At 34.1% G+C, this 15,530-nt stretch overlaps 1 protein-coding gene across 1 annotated transcript in view; it reads right to left on the bottom strand.

The window, feature by feature from the left end:
- Positions 1-5,011: 5,011 nt before the first annotated feature.
- LOC129228381 (glutaminase kidney isoform, mitochondrial-like) overlaps positions 5,012-15,530 on the bottom strand; it is a 73,874-nt gene continuing 63,355 nt past the window's right edge. The window contains exons 10-13 of the mRNA XM_054863057.1: positions 13,337-13,395; positions 9,975-10,092; positions 9,578-9,660; positions 5,012-5,246 (exon numbers count right to left, since the gene is read on the bottom strand). Coding sequence (XP_054719032.1) covers positions 5,012-5,246; positions 9,578-9,660; positions 9,975-10,092; positions 13,337-13,395 — 495 coding nt within the window. The remainder of the gene's footprint in view (positions 5,247-9,577; positions 9,661-9,974; positions 10,093-13,336; positions 13,396-15,530) is intronic.

Consider the following 15,530-nt stretch of genomic DNA (forward strand, 5'->3'; position numbering starts at 1 on the left):
GCTACTGAAGCAGTAAGAAGCAATGATCCTGACAAAAAAAAAAGACTTTTAGAGAGGTCGAAAAAGTATTCAAAGTGAGCAGATCAACCATTACTAGACATTTAAGAAAGTTGAATGAAGGTGGGTCCAATAAACTTGAATACAACGTAAGTTATGCAGTTAAGCAAGTACAAGAGGTCTGTCTCAAAGTACACGAGCATCATGTACCATGGTACAAATTACATAAAATTTGTGAAAAATATACAAAAATAGAAAAATATTTTTTTATAATCCAAAATATTTTTTTTACTTATGCAAAAGGGCTTGAAGTTAAGTTTTAATATAAAAATCATTCTTTTTTTGAAAACCAAAAAGTTTTAGAAGTGGTCTAAGGTACAATAGTCTCCCTTATCTATGCATATCAAGATATGCAAATGATAAAAGCCAACGGACATCTTGATAAGTAATATTATAGTAATTGTTTCTAATAATATTCGCTACATCGACCCTCCCCTGCTCATGTAGTGAGGGGGGTCGCAGCACAGACCAAATTGTTGAAATTTTCACAAAGGGTGCTTGAAAATTTCAAATCTTTATGAAACAGACCTCATTATCGGGGAATCGAATTATAAGGGGGGGGGAGGGGGGAAGTGCCGTGTAAACTTTCAAGGGATGGTACCACCCTCCACCCAGAGGCGTAGCGTGACGAAAGATTTTGGGGGGGCACAGGCCTCTAACGTCAGGGCAGATCCCCCCCCCCCCACCAACTTAGATTATAGCAGTACACTACACACACACACATTAACAATTCCTCGAAAGAAGAAATAGTATGTTGAGATGACTCAATTTTAGAAGAAACAAAGATTCTGTTCAAACCTGTTGGGTTTTATGCTAAAAATCACGAGTTTCAAAAAGTTTTCTTGCACTAATTAAAACAAAGGAATATTGTTTTTCGCTCTTGCAGTGAGAATGATTTTAAAAATAATATTTATTTATCAAAATAATACGTGTTTCTTGATTAACTACACAACATTTTTAATTTAGCAATTTAAATAAACAATCTTATAAAAAGGTTAGAACAACATTATGATTTCACAATTTATGTTTATTATTACTGTGCTTCTTCTTAAGTGGTACAACAGCCCCGGGTGGGCCGTGGCCATTTCAGGAATTTATTGATTACTGATAGCTTGTTTTAATCTCCCTAGAAAGGAAATATAGCGTGTTAGCATTCTTTTGAAAAATATTACTTATAAAGTACGGTTATGAAAGTAAGTAATTTTATTGTCGCTGCATCATTAGATGTCTTTCTTATTTAAAGGTTGAATCTGGTTCCGGGCCATTTCCTTGAAACTCAAAAGTAAACAAGAATGAAAACCAAAGTTATTCACTTCTGTTCAAAATACTCATTAAATCAATTCCATATATGATTGTGTGTGTAATTAATGTCAAATTATGACTGCTTCTATTTATATTTCTAAGTAATAGAATTGGCTATTTTTAGCTTGTACACCCCCGATTGAGAAATATCTTGTTCTGCTATTAGAAAAGACATATAAAGAATGAATGCACGCAGTCGACAAACGTCGCAGATTCTCAAGAAAGGACTATTTCTTAATTGAGACGGAATTTTTTTTTTTAAATAAGTAAAAAATCTTAAATTCATGAGAATAAATTTGTACTGTATTTCACGGATTCTGGCGGATATAGTCTATCTGTAACAGGTATTTGTAACTTTAAGCTCAGCATCTTTTTTTTTTTTGCATTTTTACGAATGATCTAATTTTGATTTATTTTGCAATATATTTTTTGAAGCATTTTATACCTGCATCGAATAGGGCTGAATTCTTTTCCTGTGCTAATGCGTAGTAACAGTTAATAAGCAAACCCATCTTAGTTACAGCTCTTATTGTAAAAAAGTGGTGCATACACGTACGTCAGGGTTTTAAGAATAGCTTATCAAAGAATACAATTGCATTGCAGTTCTTTGTAATCATAGCTGAAATTCTACTAAAAGAAGCGAAAGAACCCTACATTTCCCTCAACTTAGTTTTAACTTTTATACATAAATAGCTTAAAGTTTGCCTAAAATGATAAAATCTAACAAAAATAGGAAGGCAATACTGGAGCTCGGCGGCTCGGCCCCTGTGAGCTCCTATGCGAATTTAACTCTGTTTTCCAAGTTACGTTTGTGCTACGCCTTTTATAGCAATATTTGTTACAAACACTATGTTTTTTTTTCTCATTAGTTTTTTTCATACAAAAATAAATGTTTTACAATACCTTGTAATGTCAGTAGAAATTGAGCCTTCTATCGGTTGAGGATGCAAATTTTTCTACCAGATCGTCAAGCTCGTTGGGCTCCATCAATTGTGCTGTAACCTCCTGTTCAACAGGCATTAACGCTAATCCGCTTAATCTGTCCTGCCCCATAGTAGTCCTCAAATATGTTTTTAGACGGCGAAGAGTGGAAAACGATCGTTCTGCGTTTGCTGTAGTGATAGGCCATGACAGTGCTACTTCAAACAGCTCCAAAATAGAAGGGATACTAGTTGATAAGTTGTGTTTCAGGAATGAATTTCCAAATTCTGATAGAGTGGGAGACAGATTGTTGAAGTTTAATTTTTGCATAGTTGTGATAAAATCGGAGCTGTGTGGTGACGTCAAATTTCATTTTGTAAAATTCTTTAATGCTATCTGCAGAGGACTCATTTAAGGGATCTTTTAAATTGAGAAGTATGTCTGAAATTTTACTATAATCATTTTCAGAAAATCTCTGTCTTAAATTGAAGAGGATAGTGTCTAATCCTTGGTAGTAAATATTAACTTTGTATGCCTCTTCTGCAGAAGTAGGAAAAAATGCCGATTGGAAATTTCCATCATCAAGTCTTTTTGGCACTTTTCTTTTCCGGTGGAGGTGTGGTTGTCTAATTTCGAAACCATCAGAAAAGAGTTTGTTGCATACGTCCTCAGTTTCCTCCCAAATACGCTTAAAATACTCATCATTTCTCTCAGATGATAAACAGTGTAGCAGTGCTTCGACTTTTGAAAAAAAAGATGAAATGTCCAATGTTATGCTTTGTATTTCTTTTGATAGAATATCAGTCACACTTAAAACACCGAACAAAAATTTTAAACAGAATATAAATTTAAAGTTCGTTACTAATGTCAGCAAGCCATCTGCTTGACTAGCTATTTTTACATCTGACGAATCATCGGAAATTTTAAGTAGTGTCTGAATTATCTCTTGCAAATTTTCTATCACCACTGATAGAGCACGATGACGAACTGTCCAACGTGTTTTGGACAAACTACAAAGTCTTCTAAAAACTGAACCTTCACTTTTCTTGCAAATATTTTCAAATATTGCGAACTTTTGCAGATGCATTTATTAAGTTATATAATGAATTGACAATGCTAAGAGCATTTCTCAGCTCCTTTATTTCTTCACAGAATTGCATTACTGCCAAATCAAGAAGATGAGCGTGACAGTGAGTGTATAGTGCTCTTGGTTCTTCATCTTTGAATTTTGCAGCAACTCCATTAAATTTTCCACTCATATTTGAAGCGCCATTGCATGCCTGTCCACGCAGTTTGCTCAAATCTATCCCTGTTTTCTGCAAATAATTTTTTATAGTACGATGCAAATTTTCTCCCGTCGTCTCTTCAACGTCAACAAATCCCAAAAACCTTTCTTTAACTAAAAAGGAATCTGCTCTTTTCTGTGGATACCTCACGCAAATACTGACTTGCTCTTTTGTGCTACGGTTGGTTGTTTCGTCGCAAATTATTGAAAAAGCAGACGCAGAATTTACTTCATTAACAATATCGACTACAATCTTGTTTTTTATGATATTTATTATTTCGTTCTGAATCTGGCCACTCTTATATGAATGAATTTTTGAGCTCATCATTCGGATAATGTCCACTCCTTTATCTTTAGCACGAAGCTGTAGCAACTCAAGGAAGTTCCCTTTGTTCAGAGAAGACATTGTTTCATCATGACCCCTCAAAGCTAAGCATTGCTTACCCAAAAACAAAATAGTTTCGATAACAAACCTGAAATACGTTCTATTTTGTTGCACTTGCTTTGTATGAGCATAAGACAAATTGTCACATATGGTGTTACCACTAATTTTCTTCTCATTCCAAAACTGCAATGATTTCAAATGCATCTCTGATTTTTCATGCTTTTGGAATTTTTCCAAAGCTTTCTTCCAGTTCGAAACCCCTTTTCTTGTGAAATTATCTTCCCCCCGACCTGATTTTTCACAACAAAATAACCTGCAGTAGTAGCAGAAAGCTGCATCTTTCATAATGCTATACTCAAGCCAAGGAAACTCAGAGTACCAAGAGTCTTTAAAACTTCTAGACTTTCCTTGACATTTCTGAATTTTATTAAAATCTTTCGGCTGAAAAGGACCAGTGTTAATATTTGAATATCTTATGCCATTAGCAGGATCACCATTGTTTATTTCGGTATCTCGTTGTTGGCTTTCAAAATCATCAGTAGGCTTTGATTTTTCTTCATCTATGGTAATCAATTCTTCATCACAAGATTCATCATCGCATAACATATTATTAAATTCTGTTGCTTTCGCAACATCTGCAAATTCCTCAGTGTTATCTTCATTACTTAGTAATTGGTTCGTTGAAGGCTTAGAGTTTTCTTCAATCCTAGCTACGAATTCACCATCATTGTTTGTTTTAATAGAAGATGAACTCTCTGTCACAGAAACTTTTTTGAAAAAAGATAAAACAGTTTTCTGTTTCAACATCTTGCAGATGAAGAGATTTAAGTTTTAAAACTCAAGAGCAAGACGAAGTATTCATTTCAGAATTTATTCGAGACTGCATGATAGCTAAATCTTTGGAGAGAAGAGATATTTTCCTTTTCAAGAATCGGAAGAGAATGAGCCTTTCTGCACAAAATGTTCAACTCGGCCGGCTTTTTCTTTCCGCGAGAAACGTCTATTATCCTTTAAAAAGACTCATTTCTGAGAACTCTTTCTGGGAGGTCAATCATGATACTCTAAGTAGTCCCACAGGGATGATTCCCTGCTGTTCTGTCACTTGATGATCTCTTATTCTGTGATGTAGTCACTAACTCCCTGTTGATGGTTCCCAGGTTCCCATAACGGCACTTTACCTGATACACTGTCATTGTGATACAGGTGCCGATTACAATAACTAAAAACAGGCGGTAAATGGTAGGCGGCGGCTTTGGAAGTTTGTCAAACTGTTGGGAGCCTTGTGTTACCAGGCATCTGTAAATGAACATTTTTATTGCAGTCATTTATCAGAACTTTTCACATCGACTAGCGACCGCACATGTCGTAAAAGGAGCTTAAGATACTGAAGTTCTTTACGAAAATAAACTTTAGCATTCATCTTTGGAAGAATAAAATTTTTATTAATGAGTCGCATTATGTTCACAAAAATTTTAGATTAGTATTTAGAATGCATTTTAAATTTACATTTTACGATATTTAACCCCCAATGAAATACTGTTTGGATGGGGATATTTATCCTATATAGATAATTTGAAAAAAAAAAAAACAGTTGCAATCAATACCGGATCAAGTCAAAGGATGCCCAGGTCCTTGCAAATTTGGTGTCTCCCTCTCATAAGAAAATTATCACATTTTCAAAGTAGTAATTTCCAAAAATGGGTTGAAATTAAAAAACTTAAAGTATGGCTTCCCTAAAATTCTGTTGTCCAGGTTCTCGTTCCTGCAACGTTCCTGTTCCGTGTGTTAATCAGGCCCAGGTTAAAACCTCAAAACAATTTTGTGAAATTCCTAAGACCAATTATGTCAGCTTAACTCAACTTTTTTGAATAAAAAGAAATCTGACACATATATATAGTTTCATTGTGAATTAATTTATCACACGCAATGCACGAAATCAGCGGTACCTTGAGCGTCAAATAAAGTGCAAAGGAAATTCCAAGAGCAGTTGTACCCTCCTCCTCTCCCTCCTCAAATAATGCCGTTTGCATAGTTAAAATAAAAACTAATCCTTTATTTACTGTTATAATTTCAAACACATATGCATAAGAAAATGGTTGTTAAAAAATGGTTATTTTAACATTTTTTCGACTTCAAAAATCTTACACTGCCTTGGAATAAGCCTCTTTTTCGATAACCAGTGAAGACATGGGGATTGCAAAATAGTCCGTTTTTAACAAATACATAATTAAATCAAAACCCCTCACGACTAAAATGGGCGCATTTTTTCATCATGTCATATATCGTGCCATTTCTAGTGTAATTTTTTGTAAAACTTATCGTTTCAGTTGATTTTTTCTTGATCTGCCTCTGCAAGCGGCGCAGAGATAATGAACAGTGAGTGAAGTTTTTTTTACTTTACTTGATTCTTATATGCCGATTTGAAAGATTCTGTAATTGTAACAACTCCTCCGAGCTCCAAGGCTGGGGCTATAGGAAATTTATACATTATTGCTACCTTACTGGGGAATGTCAGCATAAAATGAAAGTAATAAGTAGCCGCGTAGAAACTCCTGAGATGATTTTCGTTTTAATTTCGGGACAACAGAGGCAACCAATTTTAGTAATAAAAAAATCTGTTCAGCAAGTTGGGGGGGCACATGCCCCCCCGACCCTATGCTTCTGCAACACAATCGGCACTTCCTTGAAAGCAAACTGGCAATCCTCGAAATCGAAAGACATGCAAACACGGTTTTACTTCCCAAACCCTGTAACTAGCGATCCTTCCCATGACTAACCTAAAGTGTCCGAAGTTCGAAGATGTACGTAATTATTCATCTAACCCAATGAGCATCTATTTTGAATTCTATCTGAGTATCTGAATGGAATGAGTGAATTCTCTTACGGCAACCCTGTTGGCTTTAAACACGGTGCAGTGCTGCTTTCCAGTTGCACAAAACGCTCGTAACATTAAAATTGGCGAGATACAATTTTTTTGTTCTGCAAAGCACGAAAATACTCGAAAATTTTGCTCGTGATCAGGTCAACCAAAAAAAAGGCATAAAATTCTGTAAAACTTCTAGGAAATTTGGAGGAATTGGCAGGCATTATCCACTCATTAAGCACAAAGAATTATGAATGAATACGTATTTTTAAGTCGTTATTTCAATTAGTTCATAATTAAGTCTGGTTCTTTGATATATCAGACAGACTGAAATCTGAATACTGTTACCGCAGTAATGAATATATATCGATATATATTACGATATATCGCCCAGCCCTACTATTGGCAGTTTATATAATACTGTGTACCAGTTATGTATACTAGCTTTAGCTAGTATGTAGAAGAAAGAGTATTAATACGTATTTTAAAATCAATAGTAGTTCACATTTAAAAAAAAAAGAGCTATGCCACAATTAAATGAAAAATTATCCTATAAATTTTTGTACTACAATATGAAGTGAGAAACCAACGTAAATAAAGCACAAATTTTGAAGAAAATAAAGCATATAGCTATTTCAAGGCTACAATGAAATCTCTTCATCAGTGCAAAAAGCTTGCAAACACAACTGAAAGTCGCGAGAGAACTGGCAACAACCTACAACACTGTGATAATGTATATCACAATTTTTACCCATTTATTTTTTTTCCCATTTTTCTGTCATTTTAATCGTTCCCCCCCCCCCCATTTGGTTGTTTTATAATTTTCTTGTGCATTCCACGTTTTCACTGCGTTCCCCTTTAAATTTCGCGCACTTTATGCTATCAACTATGTGATTTATTCATTTTTCCAATTGTCTTGCTTTGTGTCCATTTTTTCTGTCGTTGATCCGATTTTTTCATCTTTTTGTCCGTCATTAAAATGGTGGTAGCGTCCTTTTCCTTCGTTGTTTGGGCCCCAAACGCGCTCATTGGTTCCCGCGCATCGCCGCGTATCTGGATCTGATCGCTCATTCGCCGATTCATTTTTTTCCACTCCTTTACACTCTGCTGGCAGCTCCCAGTCTGCTCGGTTGTGCTTTTTGCGGTTCTCCATTTTCTTCAATGATGGCGATGCTGAAGCATCATTGCCCGGCGTCCTTGGACGGCCGTGGCTTTCCGCCATATGTATAAGACCTCAAAATAAGGTGAAACCTCTTTTATTTTTATCACAACACAATTATTTAATCAAGAACGTTAAATTTCGTGGCAGAGGATGATAGCATAGGAAGAGAATCGCCTGTGTGTAAAATGACTTCGGAGGGAGGTATGCAGAACGTGCCAGAATCGAGCCCTTCATTACTGACCATATTTTGATACTCAACCTAGCTGTGAGTGGTTATGAGGAGCTGCATTTATCCCAATCAAATTTTAAATGTATGATGATTTCAACACCGCCACCAAGGCGATTACCAACTGATGCGCCATTTTTCGGCGTGGCATGGCCTGCAACAAACATCGTATGTATCTCATTCCATCCCTGAATACTTCCCACCATCTTGTGTGTCTCTTCAAATCGAACTTCCCATCCTGCGCCCATTTCATTTGAATGTTTCATAAACCATGCGAATGAACTTCCCGTTTTCCGATTTTTAACAAACTTTGCAAGCTCCAGCTCCACGTTTTTTTTTTCTTTTTGAACTTTTAGGTATTTCACCCGCGGATTTGTGTTTTTTTAATTAAGTGTTTGCATTTTTATCGCTAAGCTGGTGATCGCCATACAAAATTCCTGTCATTCTCGTCTGCTACGAAATTTAAGCTGAAATAAAGTTTGCACGGTAATTGCTGTTTCATTCCTATCGTCCACATACATTCAACATGGGTTAAGTCTCTTATGAATTTTAATGTTCTTTGGGCATTCAAGGCAATCGTTGATCTGAGGTTATGTGCAGCTGCGATGCTTCTACTTCCACGGCCTAGATTGTTATCCTTTTGTGTTTCTGATTAAATCTTCAAAATTGAACGTGACGCACCATGACAAACTTGTTTACAAACTTGAAGCACCCCATTGATTGCCGTGGCAACTGGGGGTACTTATAGCATCTCCTGCAAGTGTGGACTTGGTTATGTTGGACAGACTAAACGTGCTCTCAAGCACTGTCTGAAAGAGCATGAAAATTATGTTAAACATAAAGAACTTGCTTGTTCTTCCATCTCTCAGCATTAATGGACTTATGGTCACTGTTTTGATTTTTCATCTGCAAAGATTATTTGTAAATGTTCTTTGGTTTATGACGTCGATTTCTGGGAAGCTTACTACATTTGGAAAAATTCTCATCCTCTTGTCAATGATTTTTCCAGGACTCCATTTTTTCCTGATATTTGGAAGCAATTTCTATAGTTGCTTTTTTGGTTTCTTTGTTATCTCTCACTCTTTCTTGTCTCCTGGCTTCTGATTGGTTGTCAATCCAATCCCCCTGGCTCCCCTTGCTTTGAGCCCGGGGTCGACATGTCGTTTGCTGATTGGTTGTATGTTCTCTTGTGTCTTGAATTCCTATTGGTTGGCCCTCTTTAGTATAAATACCAATGTGGTTGTTATCAGTTCACTCACAACTTCCGTTTGTGTTGGTGAGCTTTTTGCACTGTTGAAGAGGCTCCATTGTAGCCTTAAAATAGCTATATACTAAATTTTTTCAAAATTTGTGCCTTATTTACATTGGTTTCTCACTTTAATATGCCACTATTGTTGCAGGTCAGCAATATGTTTGTTGTTTGAATTTCCTCTTGAGCAGACAAGCCTCCGTACCAGGGCTGCAGAGTCGGAAGAAAAATGACCTACTCTAGGAATTTTAGACCCTTCAACTCCAACTCTTTTACTCCAAAATCAGTTAGACTCTTGACTCCAGAATCCACAAGCAGTGGCAGAGTTGCGGACTTGGAGGGAAAATGAGCAACTGCTGGGATTTTAAACCTTCTACACTCAACTCTGGCTCCTTTACTCCCAAAACAGTCCGAATCTGCAGCCCTGACAGCGTTTCTTTTTCAAGAATGCATTTTTTGTTTGATTCTATGCTGTAATACAAACAGTACATGCAGATGCATACACAACACAAAGGAAAACTAACCTGAAAATAAAAATCCATTATATCCTTCAAATTAGCTTTCTCAGGATAGCATTTATTTTCTTTCATGTAAAATCCAATTGCATAGTTTCTATCAGCAGCTTCTCTTTCAGACAAGAAGCTATAAAAAAATATTTCAGTTATAAAAGCTAGTTATTTTTTCACAGCAAATCATTTAATGATCAAAGTAAATAATTATTTAAATGATACTTTTCTAGAAATCATCTGATAGATAAGTTAAGTGCCAACAATAAATGATCCATTCAGGAGTGTGAATATCATTCTACAGAACGATCTCCAAACTTCCGAACAAAGTCCCCCAAACAGTGTTCAGGTTAAGAGAGAACACTGAACTCATTAACTCCAGCTAATTTAAGTGAAAATAATCAAAGTTTGATTAAAAGAATCAGACTTTGATTTTTATGTTACAGATACAAGTACACATAGACAGCTTATATGAACCGATTTAATACAAATTGTATACAAAGAGAAGTAGAATTAATTATGAGAATGCTACATTTCATCCCCAAAGAGTCTCAAACTGCCTACGCCGCTGATGTATTCCAGTATTTGACAGAAATGAATAAATTGAAACATTTATGCTCAATGTTTGGAAAGATTTCAAGATTTTGCCATTGATTTAAGTGAAAGTTATAGAAGTTGAAAAACTAAAGGTTTGAAGTAAAACATTTCTTCCTTTTGTGACTTTTTGAAAGAATGTATACTTATTTGGTTCGGTTTCTTTTCATGTTTATATTTCATAAGAAATGTTTTTTTTTTCTTTTATTTGATTGATGTTAAAAAGTTGAAGAATTAGCAGATAAGCTAAATACTTGTGACCTCTATCGTAGTATCAATTAGAAAGTTATTTCAGAAGGCAAGTATAAAAAACTTTTTAAACTACTTGCCGTATTACACCGCATCATCCGGCATGCCAGAAAAGAGTGAGGTTGACCAGCATGCCGGGAAATTCAAATTTTTTGGCATGCCAGATAATTTGAGGTTTATTTTGCAACAAAACGAAAGCAAATTTCCCCATTCAGTTCCAATCAGAAAAAAACTGCTGCAAGGAAAAAAATAAATAAATCACAAAAATAACCTTCTTTTGAAAAAAAAAATGTTTTGCACATAATATGTTCCAGGGTTCCTTTTAGAGCGACAAGTTTAATTTTTATTCATTGATGGGCTATGGTAAATTCTTCAGCACTGGTTTAAGGGTGGTTACTTACTGCTTAAACGTTTACTTACATAATTTTAATTTTTATAAAATAATTCATTGTTAAATAATATTTTGCTTGTTAAAATGACAAATGACATTGTCAGTAAATATTTTTACAAAATTAAACTTTTTGTTAACACTAATATGATACGTATAGAACTAATATTCATTTTTAAGTTGAACATATACTTTTATAGTATTATTAATTTTTTTTGCTAACCTCGATTTTTCCGGCATGGGGGAAAGGACTAGTCAAGTGCTATTGAAAATCAGGCGACCATCAAATTTTACGGCATACCGGATATTGTGGGGTAATACGGTATTAATATCAAACAAAGATGGTAAAAATAAATTTTAGTTCATTTTAATAACAATAAATTTAAAATGAAGTTTAGAATAATTTGTAAAATCATTCTCAATGAAATAGCCAATTTAGACCATTCCACTTAATTCGCTTTCTCCATCAAAAAAAAAAAATTATTCATTTCTCATATGATTATTTACATCTTCTACTAACTATTTTGGTAAAAAAATAACATGTCAAAGTTTCATTAAACAGAAAAATTAAACATGCAAAAGTTTACAACAATCATAAAGAAAGAGAGCAGGGTGAAATTAATGGGAATGAAGTAGAGTTATGAAAGGAGAGAGTACAACATATGTTTAGCAAAAATTGATTTGTTTTGCATTTTCTTTTAGATTGTACTACAAAGGTAAAATAAGTATTGATGAGTAAGTATTAATGAGATGCCTACTTCCATCTTGAAAATAACTAAATATGGCGACTAAATGAAAAGTTAAATATAATAAGTAGATTTTTCCATTTGTAGCATAAAAGTAGTTATAAATAATTAATAATCATTAAAAAACAACAACTAAGACAAAATAGACAGTTTTTAGCAAATAAGCGTCTAAATCCATTAAAATGAAAAGAAATGTTTTGAAGATAAAATTTTGCATTTTTCCAGAAAATAATTTTGAATTATCCACACAAACACACACACACACGAAAAGCACATTTTGCATTGTATATTGCAATAAAAATCCAATTTTGGTAACCTAGGCACTTAAAAAGTATTGTGTACTTCCATCTTGTGAATAACCAAATATGGCGGCTGCGTCAAAATATTTTCGACAAATTTTCAAACAATTTTTTGAATTTGTAGCATAAAAACAATTTTAAAATAATAAATCTTCATGAAACTACAATTCAGTTGAAAAGTTTTTAGCACATTTGCGTCCAAGGCAATGAAGATAAGATTAAGTTTGAAGAACAAAATTTTTCATTTCTCAAAAAAATTACATACTTAAAAATTAAAGTTTGCAGTTAAAGAAAACATCCAATTCTGCTTTGTTTTTGGAAACTTAGGCTTTTAAGCATCGTGTCTACTTCCATCTTGTGAATGACCAAAGATGGTGACTACCTTTCACACGTTGCTGAAAAAAGTTTCCGGTCAAAAAACGATTTCTTTGATCCACTCCCCCCCCCCCCCATTCACAGGATTGTGCTTCCGAAACAGTAAATTGTCTTCTCCCCTGTTGAGTTTGTGCATAATTCCTGTTCACCTGAGGAATTTTTTTCTTGGGAATTATCGAGGGGCAAAAATGGCGACTGTGGAAGTTTTTTTTTTTTTTTTTTGCATCACCACTTTTTTACCACCAGCGTCATTTTAGCTCAATTTCAAATTTTTTTCAGGAAACTTCGGCAAAAACGAAGACTTGATCTCATGGTACAAAATTTCTGGGGAAAAAAATTAGAAAAAAAAATTTTAGGGGACAAAATTGGAAAATTCCCCGACTTTTCCCTGACATTTTCAACTATGTCATTTTCTTTGACAATTCCAGGTTTTCCCGGAGCGTACGAACCCTGGAGGTTATGAAGTTAAGTATAGATGAATGTTTTAAAAATAAATCCAAAATATGTTCAAACAGTAAACTTGCTTCAGCATTTTTATCTAATTTATTTCATAAAGACAAGTACATGCAAGAAATATGAACATGAAATGCTATCAATATTTCATGCTGATAAAATATATCTTAGAATTTAAAGAAGCTTTCGCTGAATTATTATTTGCAACTGGTAAAAGACATAGCACTAACACATATAGCAAAGCATTCATAAAAAGGGAATTAAGATGAAGCATACGTAGCATTGTTGAAACCAAGATATTCTCCTCCTGCCAAAGCTTTGTAATATTGACAGATCTAGAGAAAAATTTGTTATTACAGGAAGAAGATTTAAAGTATGAGGAAACAAATACAAAACAGAATAGAGAAAAAGATTTAAGTAAGGCATTTACAGAAATTCAAAATTTTTTAATAAATGTTAGTATAGAACAGGGGTTCCCAACCCAATGGGCCACGAACAGCGTGTTACTGGTCCGTGGACACTGGTCGAGAATATGAAACATCAACATCAATCTTGGGCTCTTAATTTTCGTTTTTTTTTTTGCGAAAATTCACTAATTAGATATATTGTCACTCTTACTCAAGAGCACTGGCTCATAGCCAATAAGGAACGTTAAGATTAAGATTTTTCTTATTTCTTGGGAACCTTCCCCCATAATTAAAGATGAAATCTAATTAACCAGTAATTCCTTTAAAGAAAATTGCCAAAGAAACCAGTACATATTAGCTTCAAGCTTCAAGTTAAAAATGCTCCCCCTTTGTTGAACTGGCATGACTAACCAGTGAATTGAGACACTTGAGCGCTTTTTGACAACCTACCCATTTAATTGAGACTTTTTATTGCACAGTTCTTTTTTTCTTCTTTTAATAATGTAAAAATGTATCGAGTGTTGTAAGATTTTAGAGGCTAAAACTACCCCATTTCAATCCAGATATAAACTCTTTTGCAGAGGAAAAACAGCGCCAAAAATCTAATGCAGCTTTAACTTAGATGACTTTCACACTTAAGGACAGTTATAGGAGCAGATCCCCGCCCTCTCCCACCCCAGAAAGTAAATTTTGGCTGTGCAAATAATATATAGTAGTTAGTGGGCATCAATGGTGTTTTCTACAAAACTGGTGTGCCGCACAACTAAAAAGGTTGGGAACCGCTGGTATAGAATGTCTCTTTACAAATGGTTAGAGCTTAAGCAGGACTAATAATTAGTTGAAATTAAAATTAACAATCAATGGGAAAGTTTGAATATAACAAAAAGTTCTATATAAAAATAATTTAAGTGAATAAATTTAATTTTTAACACACATTTTGTATTAAAAGTTTAATATTTCAACTTTCATTTTTTGAAAATTTACATACAATGCTTTCAAAAAATATATATATATATATATATATATATATATATATATATATATATAATTAATAAATAAATAAAAAAGGAAAGGAAAGAAAAAAAAAAAAAAGCAAAAAATAAATAAACAATTTGTAAGGACTAAAGAACTAAATATGTTAATTTTTCAATTCAAAATTATTCCTTTTTGGCTTCACAGATTAAAACAAACCAAAGAAAAAATAAGGAAGTGAAAAATCACAATGGGTGACTGCAGAGCAATAGCAGAAGAAGAGCACAGAAACACATTCAAACTAGTATGTTGCAGCCATCACGAAACTTTCTTCTATATATATATATTTTTTTTTTTCTGATCCCTCCCCATGCTTGATGAGGAAGCAATATTCCCAACAAAAACAAAATTACACATGCAAAAACTTGACGACCATCCCAATGTCTGAATTATTGCAAAAGCAAAGCAAAGAGCGAAAATTGAAAGTTATTTTAAAAGCCTTGCTTGAATTAATTACAAATATTTTATTTGTTAACAAACATAAAATGGCAACAGTTAAAAATTTTAAATCATTGAGATAATATTTCCGATCATTTCCATACAATTAAAATCACGAGAAATACGCAGACGACAATCTATTACGATTTATCTTTCTTATTGTTGCATTAATAAAGCTATTTTTATTCAAAAAAAAAAAAAAAAAAAAAAAAAAACCTCTTGGAGCGATTGGCGTCAAAATTGAACCGAAGCCTGTTTACATATGGATTCACATATATTCCAAATTTCAACCAGAACGTAGCATTACTTCTTGAGATAGGGCACTCACAATGGAAAAAAAGAACGGGTGATTGCGCTACCCCCCTTTTTAGCTGTTGGCACCAAACTAAAATCAGCTCTTATACCCACTAAGGGCTACTTGCCGATAAATTTTTCTTTCATTCCGTTCATTATTTCTTGAGATACAGCAGTCACAATTGACGACAAAAAACGTTCTATAGCTCAACCCCCGTTTGAGTTATTGACACCAAAATTGAATCAGCACCTGTTCCTGTTAATGACAACATATGGACCGAATTTTGTTTGATTCCGCC

Source organism: Uloborus diversus, chromosome 8 (genome assembly GCF_026930045.1).
Source record: "Uloborus diversus isolate 005 chromosome 8, Udiv.v.3.1, whole genome shotgun sequence".
Classification (NCBI taxonomy): domain Eukaryota; kingdom Metazoa; phylum Arthropoda; class Arachnida; order Araneae; family Uloboridae; genus Uloborus; species Uloborus diversus.